The sequence below is a fragment of the Siniperca chuatsi genome, linkage group LG15, assembly GCF_020085105.1.
Source record: "Siniperca chuatsi isolate FFG_IHB_CAS linkage group LG15, ASM2008510v1, whole genome shotgun sequence".
NCBI lineage: Eukaryota > Metazoa > Chordata > Actinopteri > Centrarchiformes > Sinipercidae > Siniperca > Siniperca chuatsi.
In genome coordinates, this window is record NC_058056.1 from 9167064 (window position 1) to 9177582 (window position 10519).

The 10519-nt window shown below is 39.4% G+C and overlaps 1 protein-coding gene across 2 annotated transcripts; it reads left to right on the plus strand.

The window, feature by feature from the left end:
- The first annotated feature begins 2491 nt into the window (after nt 1-2491).
- Nucleotides 2492-8912, plus strand: LOC122861390 (alcohol dehydrogenase 1-like). 2 transcript variants are annotated; one of them, XM_044165665.1, is made up of 9 exons: nt 2492-2644; nt 3962-4063; nt 4334-4475; nt 4678-4765; nt 5008-5227; nt 5391-5651; nt 5843-5975; nt 8366-8504; nt 8620-8912. In XM_044165665.1, exons 1-9 carry the CDS (start codon nt 2627-2629, stop codon nt 8651-8653), a joined length of 1137 nt encoding a protein of 378 aa, XP_044021600.1. In that variant the 5' UTR covers nt 2492-2626; the 3' UTR covers nt 8654-8912. The 2 variants fall into 2 exon arrangements, with proteins under 2 accessions (XP_044021600.1, XP_044021601.1); XM_044165666.1 differs by having other exon boundaries at nt 2533-2639.
- The last annotated feature ends 1607 nt before the right edge of the window (nt 8913-10519 follow it).

Here is a 10519-nt window from a genome sequence, read left to right on the forward strand (position 1 = left end):
GGAAAAGCCGATAAACTACCTTTATTTCATCAGACACCCCATATTGCCTTCTATCTTCTCTTCTCTCTGCCCACCATCAGACTAGCTGTACCTAATAAACTGGCAACTGAGTATATTTCACCTCATAGGCCACATTATGACATAAATAAAATGTTTTGGTTTACATGTGATGGGGGTGTGTTGACGTTCATTAGTGGGGTGGTTAAAAGAATGTAGGTTCTTTGTATACTGGCAATTAATGCAGGTTCCTCAGAGCCTCTTTCCAGATATATCCAAAGACAAGGCAGTAGCAACGTAATTAGGAGCATGGTGATGGCAACTGTAAAATACCACATCATAGATCTCTGGAGCTTTCTCCATAAGGGGCTGTGAACTCTGAAACACATTACCAGATGAAATCAAATTAATTTCAGATACAAAATAGTTTACAACAAAGGTTAAGTGCTGGCTAAAAGCAAACCCGAGCTGTACCCATTTTTAGCTACTCTAAATTACCAAGGTGTATTGGTGTATAGTGTATGTGTATTGTGGTATGTGTATTTTATTGTATTTCCATATCTGTAGTGTATTGTGGTTTTATGATACTGAAAGCTGTATATTTTAATTACACTGCACAACTAGGTAAAAGAGTTGAAAATTAGCAATAGTTATAAACTCTCTGTGCAGCACATGAGTTTCATGCTCTGTATTGGAACTATGTTAAATTGCATCGTCCCTATCAAATCAAATTTTATAAATAAATGCAAATACATTTCTGAGGACATTTTACCTTATATACACCTATATTTACACAAATAAAATAAAACAAGCAAACAAATATTGTATCTGGTGATTACATATAGTAAGCTTTTCCAACATACATACATACATACATACATACATTCATAACTTGTTCTGTTCGTTCTATCCAGTGCTCAAATGATGAAGGTGCAACTGATTGACATGATATTTTCTCTTAGTTTAATCCTACCCTAGCTATTGAGTCCAATATCATCAACATCAATTGACGATTTTGTCATTTATCAAGTGAAGTCAAATTAACTTGAGGGTTGGTAGAGGGCTTTCTTCACAGGTGTGGTATTAAGAAATTATTTCAGAGTTTTAAGGCCTTGCTGATGGTCAATATTTGTTATGAGTATTTGTTAAGTACAGGGTGGGAGCAGGTGGGTGGGAGTTATTGATTGTCCACTAAACCCCTCCCCCAGACAGCAATTGTCCAGTCATTGCTTAGCAACCGTAACTAGGCACTGTACGCCTGTCAAACTTTGGATTTGTTCACTTGTTGAAGTGGTATGCATGGGTTGTAGCAAGACTTAGCCCATATAAAGAGCTTGGAGGGTGGTGACTTTAGCCTTTGCAAAACCAAAAGCGCAAGATTAAAAGTGTAAAGAATGGTTTAAAAAGGTGTGTTTGTCTGCTCTAATGTAAGCTGCAAATGTTAGCATGCCAGGCTAACTACCTCACCCAGTGTTACTTAAAAGGTCACAAGTTAGCATATCATTGGCTAACTATATTTGTTTTGGGGGTTACAGGTTACGTTAAAGCAAGCCCCTTTCACAGCTAGTACTCTGTAGGCAGCTGTGGTTGCTAATATGGTGTAGGTAACGTTAGCAGCTCTGTCCTGTCTGAATTTTACAATAACCCCAGCCAAACCTGTTACTCAAGATATTACCCAGGCGTTGCCAAATGCATCTATTAGTTCACATCCTCAAAGCCATTTCTCTTGTAATGTTAAAACTGATATGTAGGCTACTGTATGTAGCCACCAAGTAGGACCCCTTTTACAGGGTTTGTAACATACTGTAGGTAACATTCAAAAGTCAGCTGAAGATTGTGTTTTTAACCAAGATGTTAGCTAGCTAGCTACAGCAACCTGACTAGCTGACTCATTTTAAAATGGCAATCTTGTAATAGGGGTCTTAAATATGCATTTAATGGTGACATACATGATTTTGTGCCAAAAGACTGAAGCTAAAGCTGCATGAGCTACTAGTATTATAAGTACTATAAGGAAATGTAATATCAGGCTGTTATTTTCCTATTAACCTGTTTGGCTGCTTATTTCTAAAGGGTATGTTTGCACTTTTAACATTACAAGAGTAAAGGCTTTGAGGCTGAGGACTAACTGATGTGTTTGGCAAATGTAATGCAATCTCGGGTAACATCCCTGGGGTTACTGGAGTGTGAACTTCCCCAATCCAGTAAAGGGCAGGAGAGAGACACTGACATTACCCTAAACTCTGATAGTAACCTGTAACCCCACAGTGTTTTATCATGAAAATGCCAGCTTAAAGTCATCATCTGTGGTGGTTGTTGCTTGTTTGTGCTAACTCAGCTCCATACAGCCTCCACATCTGTTGCCCAGATTTGAGTATCAGGAACTGCTAGCATGGCTGCAAACGTTTATTGTTGTTTTATAGTTGAATTTTTTACAGTTATTGTTAAGCAATAACTCAAAGTACAATCAAAAACATTAGATGCCCCTGCCCCTCTGAATGGTTACATAACTGCTTTTTCTTGCAGCAGTATTTAAACCTCAAGTCCAAGTTCTCTCCTCCTCACTCTCCTGCAGCTTTTTCTTTCTCACCTCCTTCCTCATCTTTTGACACTCAACTTGGCTGCAAAAATGGCCACAGCTGGTAAGGTAGGTACAAAATTCAATATGGAAGTACTGTGATGGTTTAATGAGTGTTTCAGAGTATGGTATATGTATAGTCAGATATAGTAATTAGTAAAACAAAACATCAGAAAAACTATGCAACAAACCTTAAATTAATATATTTTACTTGAATATTATGAGATTCATAATGTTTTATGTGATGTTAATTCAGTGGTTGAAGTGTGGATGGGTGTAATAGACCAAGCTGATACCTGACTACGCGTTTCAGTGTTTTACTGTAATTCTCTTTGCACGTGCATGTTTGTTTCACTCAAACATACTTAGAATTATTACTTTTACTGCAATAAAAATGTATAATAATAAAATTAAATAATCTCTTTCTTTTTCTGTCCCGTCTGCCTCAGTAAAATATTGCATGTCCTGTTTTGACTTGGCACACAGTTTGAAACTATCCAAACAGTTTTGTGCAACTGTGGACATTGGCAAATGTGAGGGGGTAGCAGGCCAAAAAAGATAATGGTGGAAGCCCAAGAATTCACTGTAGTTCCACAGTGGTGAAAAAATGACCAAAAAAACTTCAAGGCAAACCACTTAATTTCTCAAGTGTAACAACAACTGATTTACTCAATGGTTTACTCAGTGATACTAAATTTGCCAACCCTACATTAAGTTACTTTTCGAATAAAATCTCAAACATGTCAAACATTTGCCAAATAATTTGTGTGGACTTTAAACCACAGCTTTTCATGTGATGTTTGCTTTTTCAGGAACAGCTGTATCAAAGAAATGGAGACCAAAGTGCAGTGAATATGTGAAACCCATTTATTTTAAGGTCCCATATTGTATAAAGTGAGATTTCACCCCCACCCCCCTGGTGCTCCGAGCTCCCAGTCCAGATAGAGTCAGCTAATAGGACATTAGCTGCATGGCCTGTTTTTTGAACATTAAAGCATGGAAACATTTTCTTGTAGACACCCAAAATAAATGTATGAACCTCAAAATGAGCAAACCTTTAAGATTTGCTATGATGAACATTTGCATGGTGGCATATAAGCCAATTTGACGCCTCTAGATTCGCTTTGAAATCATTGCACAAACGATAGTAACATTTTATCCAACGCTCAACTAGGCATAGTAAAACGCAACAAAAATTTGAAATCTCTCAACTTGTTGTTTGCCAGGTTAATGTAAATGTGCTTGGAATTACACATGCTACTTGAGTGGGTGCTTGAAGGTTTTCAGGAAACTGCCATAGCACCTTTCCGGAAACCCATCCTAGTATAGTTTAACTGTGGCAGCACCAAGTAATGTGAGATTTCATGTGGTGTCACCGCCCTCTAGGTCATCAAGTGCAAGGCAGCAGTTGCCTGGGAGCCCAATAAACCTCTGGTGATTGAGGAGATTGAGGTAGCCCCGCCCCAGGCCAACGAGGTCCGCATTAAGGTGAGAGACGTCCACTATCAAGACTTACACGTATACATACACATAGATGTCTTACTGCACATTTGAGAAAGGGTTCTATTGTTGTTTTTTTGGGTCAGACAATCATATAAACTATATGATAACCATAAAAGTAAATAAAATTGCTGTTCTGGGAAAGGGTTTAGCGAACAGTCAATTGCTAATGTAGTGTTAAAGAAAGCACAATATCCAACCGTTCAAAAGAAAACAAGCATCAGTGTTTTCATAGTGTGGTCGTTGTCTTCGGTGTAGATTGTGGCAACCGGTGTGTGCCATACGGACCTGTATCATCTGTTCGAGGGTATGCATAAAGACGGCTTCCCAGCAGTCCTCGGCCACGAGGGAGCCGGCATCGTAGAGAGCGTTGGGCCTGGAGTCACTGCATTTCAGCCAGGTCAGTTAAAGCTTACAACCTCAACTGTTTAATTTGTCTAACAGCTCATGTTTCTTTCCCTGTGTGGCAGCAGCGTTAGCGATGGGTAGACCAGGGCATATTTGTGCCATTCAGCCCAACAAACCTGTTTCACATTTGTTTTGTTGTTTTGTAAGTTGGCCTAAAATTCATTTGACATGACAACATTATTTTTGAATTTCAGGAGACAAGGTGATTCCTCTCTTCATCTCCCAGTGTAGAGAATGTCGCTTCTGTAAGAGTCCTAAGACTAACCAATGTGACAAGGGATGGTGAGCTCATGTTTTTCATCTCTTAATTTCATTCATCCAGGATGTGTTCATAAGGTTACAGACCCATTTGATGATGCATTAACATTTCATGCACTATGTCGCTATGTATGTCATAGTGCTCACCATGTCAGTGGAGCAACTGAAACAGATCAGATTGTTTGGATCTTTTTCATCTTTTCTAAGGGACAATGCAAAAATGTAGTCTCAGGTTGTATTTTCATTTTAATAAATTATCTGTTTAGGGCTGCTGATCACCATGATGTGATGGCATTAGCAGTCTCCAGGTTCACCTGTAAGGGGAAGAAGGTGCTGCAGTTTATGGGGACCAGTACCTTCTCTCAGTACACTGTGGTTAACCAGATGGCTGTGGCTAAGATCGACCCTGCTGCCCCTCTGGACAAAGTCTGTCTCCTTGGGTGTGGGGTCTGCACAGGATATGGAGCAGCAGTTAATACTGCTAAGGTGTGTATGTTTGACTGTTAGGGATAGTTCAACATGTACTGTTGAATGCTAATACCTGCTGTAATTAAATGAGTATTTAGGGAGAACTGGTGTTTATTACTGTATGGAGCATTAAGAAGTCCAACCTAAAGTGCCATGTTGACCAAAGTCTGTTTTACTTTAGGTGGAACCGGGCTCCACATGTGCTGTGTTTGGCCTGGGAGCTGTGGGTTTGGCTGCAGTCATGGGCTGCAAGGCTGCAGGAGCCAAGAAGATTATCGCTGTTGACATCAACCCAGAGAAGTTCGAGAAGGCCAAGGTGTTTGGCGCGACCGACTTCGTGAACCCCAAGGATCACAATAAACCCATCAGCGAGGTGCTGTCTGAGATGACCAGTGGAGGAGTGGACTACTCCCTGGAATGTGTCGGGAATGTGGGAGTCATGGTGAGGCAGATAGAGAGTTTTGCATAGAGATTTTATGTAAATTGGCTCAAGAAGGCTTATTTTAGTATTTAAGATTCTTTCCCAAGAAATAGTGCTTTCTAAATCTTAAAGCACACATTTTCTCAGCAACTCTGGTGATTTGAATTCCTGTGGTTACAAACCCACTGACTCTGTGCTGTTTCTCCATGTAGCGCAGTGCCTTGGAGTCTTGTGTGAAAGGTTGGGGCGTCAGCGTGATTGTTGGCTGGACAGACATGTACGACTTTGGTGCCCGACCCATTCAGCTCATTGCTGGACGCACATGGAAGGGGTCCCTGTTTGGAGGTGAGACGCCTGTCAGTCAAATATGACCATCCCCACTAAGTAATGACACTACTGTAACTGTCACGGTCACTGGTTGTCATTTGTCATTTTTGATTGCTTGTCAATCTCAAGAGGGTGAAAAAGCCATACGATAAAAGTGAGGCTTAAGAAGAGATTTAAACTCCAGGCAGGGAGTTCCACAGCTGAGGGGCCCGGACAGCAAAAGCCTGGTCACCTTTAGTGGCAAGTCGAGATGCCGGAGGATTTCAAGCAGCGATCAGGCTCATAGGGGGTTAGCAAATCACAGATATAAGCAGGAGCCTGACCATTCAAGGCTAGTTCTAAAACTCACAGGTAACCAGTGAAGAGCACCAAGAATCGGTGTAATGTGGTCGCTTCTCTTAGTATTTGTTAAAAGCCTCGCAGCAGCGGTTTGTATCAACTGCAGTCTTTGGATGTTTCACCTGCTGATACCAGAATTAAATGCATTGCAATAGTCAAGTCTGGAAGAAATAAAAGCATGGGTGAGTCAGAGGAAAAGAATGACCTGATCTTGGTTAACTGCCTCAGTTGTGCAAAGCTGGACTGCACCACTTTAGTCACCTGAGCATCAAAGTACAATTCTGAATCAAAAATAACACCTAGGTTGCGGTTCTCTTTTTGAACATTATTAGAAAGGCACCCAGACAAGAGGAGAGATTATTAATGGTGCTAGTACTGGGGCCATAGGGGGTAATTATAATTACCTAATTTTTAAACATCCAATTTTTAATCTTGGTTAGGCAGGACATAATACAGGATGCGTCCGTGGTACCAGGCTTTATCAGGACATACAATTGGGTGTTATGCGCGTAGCAATGGAAGTCACTGTCATCATGACGACTCATGATTTGACCCAGGGGTAACATGTATATGGTAAACAAGAGAGGACCCAAAATAGATCCTTGGGGGACACAAAATAGAGGAGCACGACAGAAGGAGGCATATCCAAGCACCACGGAGACGGACCTGTTTAACAGATACGAGATAAACCAAACCAGAGCCACATCACTGATGCCAACATAGGTCTTCAAACGGTTGATTAAGATATCAAGGTCCACTGTGTCAAAGGCTGAGCTGAGGTCAAGGAGCATTATAATGGAGCACAAGCCAGTGTCGGCTGCAAGCAGTAGGTCATTGGTGACCTTGACCAGAGCAGACTCTGTACTGTGTCGGGAGTGGAAACCAGATAGAAATTTTGATTTGAGAAGATTTGATTGCTATTCATAAAAGAAATCAGTTGAGTGGAGACAACTTTTTTAAAAATCTTCGATAAAAATGGCAGCTTGGAGATGGGTCTAAAATTATTTAAAACAGAGGGATATACAGTGCATCTGGAAAGTATTCACAGCATTTCACTTTTTCCACATTTTGTTATGTTACAGCCTTATTCCAAAATGGATTAAATTCATTATTTTCCTCAAAATTCTACAAACAATACCACATGACAACGTGAAAGAAGTTTGTTTGAAATCTGCAAATTTATTAAAAATAAAAAAAAAAAAAAATCACATTAGCTAATATGGCTAATTAGCTTTAGATTAGCATATTAGTTAACTCTGTATCAGACTAGGAAAGGCATACTCAGCTCATTAATAATGGGTTAACAGTTAACCGCATATGTACCCTCACTTACAGAGTTTAGTGTGTGTTGACTTTCGGTAGCATTAGGATTAGCTACAGGATGCTACTAAGCAGCCAGAAGGATGTAGCATTTTGGGTTTAGTTTGAGGGGAAAATAAAGAGAAGAAATGGAGGTCTGGACAGATGGAGCTGTCTGCTGCTGTAAGATAGTTCTCTCCTTCCTCCTGCATGTCATACTTGATTGTGTCGAGCACAGACGAGGGAGAATAACTTTTCTTATTCACCAGTGATCAGTCTCTTGCTTTCTTTTGAGTGAACAGTTGGCGGGACTGTAATTGCACGTTGCTGACAGTACTGTGTTGTTTGTGGCTTGTTAGAGGCTCATTTGTGCTGTGTGCGTTTGGTGGTTGTGGTTCAGTTTTGATGGTGATTTCCACATGGAACTAAAATGCATGGCTTTTTCAGCATTTGTATGTCAGCAAGGGTAATGTAAAGACCCGTGGTTGTTTGTAACGTTGGCATAATGGCTTCTGATTTGGAAAAGTCCATGTTGGGAATTGAGGATATGATTGGCGACCAAACGCATTTCTCACACTGTATATATGGCCTATTAGTAGTTGTAATTAAATCCCCTAGACCTAAAATCATTTTACCAGTACCACCTGTGCCGTGACAGTAACCAAAAGGCTGTAGGCCTAGGCTAGATCTCTGCAATCATTCAACCAGTATTATTAAGATAAGACTCTATTTGCTCTTACTTTATTGTGTGTGTGTTCTTTGTGGCTCAGGATTTAAGAGTAAGGATGGTGTGCCTCAGATGGTTAAAGCCTACCTGGACAAGAAGGTGAAGCTGGATGAGTTCATCACTCACAACATGACCTTGGCCCAGGTCAATGATGCCATTGAACTGATGAAGCGTGGCGAATGGTATATTTACACTCTTACACTTTCTCCACCATTCATGATTTACTTACTAGCTACACAGATGAAGAATTAATATGTGCAAGTCCTCTAATTTCTGTTTTTTCTTTTTGCTCCACAGCATCCGGACGGTCCTGAGTGTATCTCAACAATAAGACCATTGTGTTGTTTTCAAAATCATTTTATGGCCTGCAGCTGTGTTGTACTGAATATCAATACAATATTCATGCACACAATACAATGCACATAATAAAGAGATCTATCAAATTATGCACAGCATACGTGCCTGACCTTGAACAGTCAACACTATTCAGTGGATTATGTGCAGATTGTGAGAATCATCTGCCATATTCATTTAAGCAAAAGCTAAACATATCAAACTGTTTACAGAGCACAATAAATGGTCTAAACAGATGGGATCTGTGGCTTCCTTGTTTGTGTTCTGGTTTTGTTGTGTTGTATCTCACTGCAAATTCAGAAAATGCATTCACTTAATATTATTTTGGTGAATGTGACAATGCTTCGTAGCTCGGGTGGAGCGTCCCAGGTGGAGATTTTCACAGACACTTTTTGCGAAAGTATTCAGACTGTTTAACTAAACCTTCCCGTGGCAGTGAATGGATTAAATTATCGCAGAGTTGTTATGTTGAGTGCTGCCAGACCAGCTGAAGCCCTTGGATGTTGTGTTGTAGGTGCTCCAGACCAGAGGTGCAGTAGCATGGGAGGCTGGGAAACCCCCCATAATGGAGGAAGTGGAGGTGCATCTCAAGTTAATGAATAAATTCACATTCATTAATCAAATAAGAGGGTTTTTTTTATAATAAAGTTGTAGTGAACTCTTCAGTTGCAACTTTAAATTCAATTATGGTCAGATAAAGGCAGTGCTGCAGTTATGGAAGTTGTAAAACTCCTCTCTCTAATAACAATATAATGACAGTCGAGATAAGCTACTGTACTGATCATCTCCTATAAAAAGCTTGTCTGTGGTCAGCTTTTACTCATTCAGTATATTTACAGTCCAACACTATCAATTACTTTGCACTTTTAGTCATTCCTGGTCAAATATTTCCCTTTACATTGTGCCTGAATGGCTTGCATTATCACCTGAACAAAATGTATATTCTTCGGCATAAAGATTACAAGTTGTTAGGCCTTAAAAATATAAATTATCATCATTTCAAGAAAAAAAGAAAATGTTTTCTCCTGCTTCAACAAAAGTGAATGAGAGTAACTTGTGATCTTTGACTGTAATTTATTACAAAGTGAGAAAGTTCAGTTTACTTGTGTTCTTTAGTTGCAAAATGCAGGGAAATCATCTTTCAGAGTTCACTCCATGTTTCACGTTACACCAGATACTATGTATATTTGTAAAACCTGTATAATTTTATGTGAAATTAAAATACGTTTTCACAGAGTAAGTTATACATATTTGCAAATCGAGTCAAACTGTTGGTGACGCCAATTCTCCAATCAGATAATGTAGAATTTTAAGGTAACTTGGAGTGAGTTATCAGAAGTGAAAACTGAGTTGGACCAATTCAGTGGTAAACGATTCAGTTAAATTTACTAATTTAAAATTATAGTGAAGTTTGTTTCCTTGAAATTTTTTGGTCTCTTCACTCTTTATTATTACAGTGTAAAAATACACATATTGAATTATCACTGTTATCAGTGCTGCTCTAAATGGCACTGTTTGTATATGCTAAAGATATAAATATCTTTTACATTTATTTGTGCAAGGTATGTGTCAGAGTTCAAGGTGTGAGTTTTCTCTCTGCATGCATGCGTGAATTTGCTTTGCAGGTAGTAAATTTCACTGTTCCAAGTTTCAACTGAAAATTAACCCCCACTTTACAGACAGTTGGAGCCAGAAAAGTGGTGTTTCAAAGATAGAAAATGGTTAAAATAAATAACAATTCAGTTCAATTCAATTTTATTTATATAGCGCCAATTCATAACTGAAGTTATCTCATTGCACTTTTCCTATAGAGCAGGTCTAGACCGTACTCTATTATATTGTT

Excerpts from the sequence above, each read along its gene's own strand:
- LOC122861390 (XM_044165665.1), top strand. Across the intron at positions 4,476-4,677 it reads AGTCACTGCATTTCAGCCAG|GAGACAAGGTGATTCCTCTC; the intron begins GTCAGTTAAAGC and ends TTTGAATTTCAG. Across the intron at positions 5,976-8,365 it reads GAAGGGGTCCCTGTTTGGAG|GATTTAAGAGTAAGGATGGT; the intron begins GTGAGACGCCTG and ends TTTGTGGCTCAG.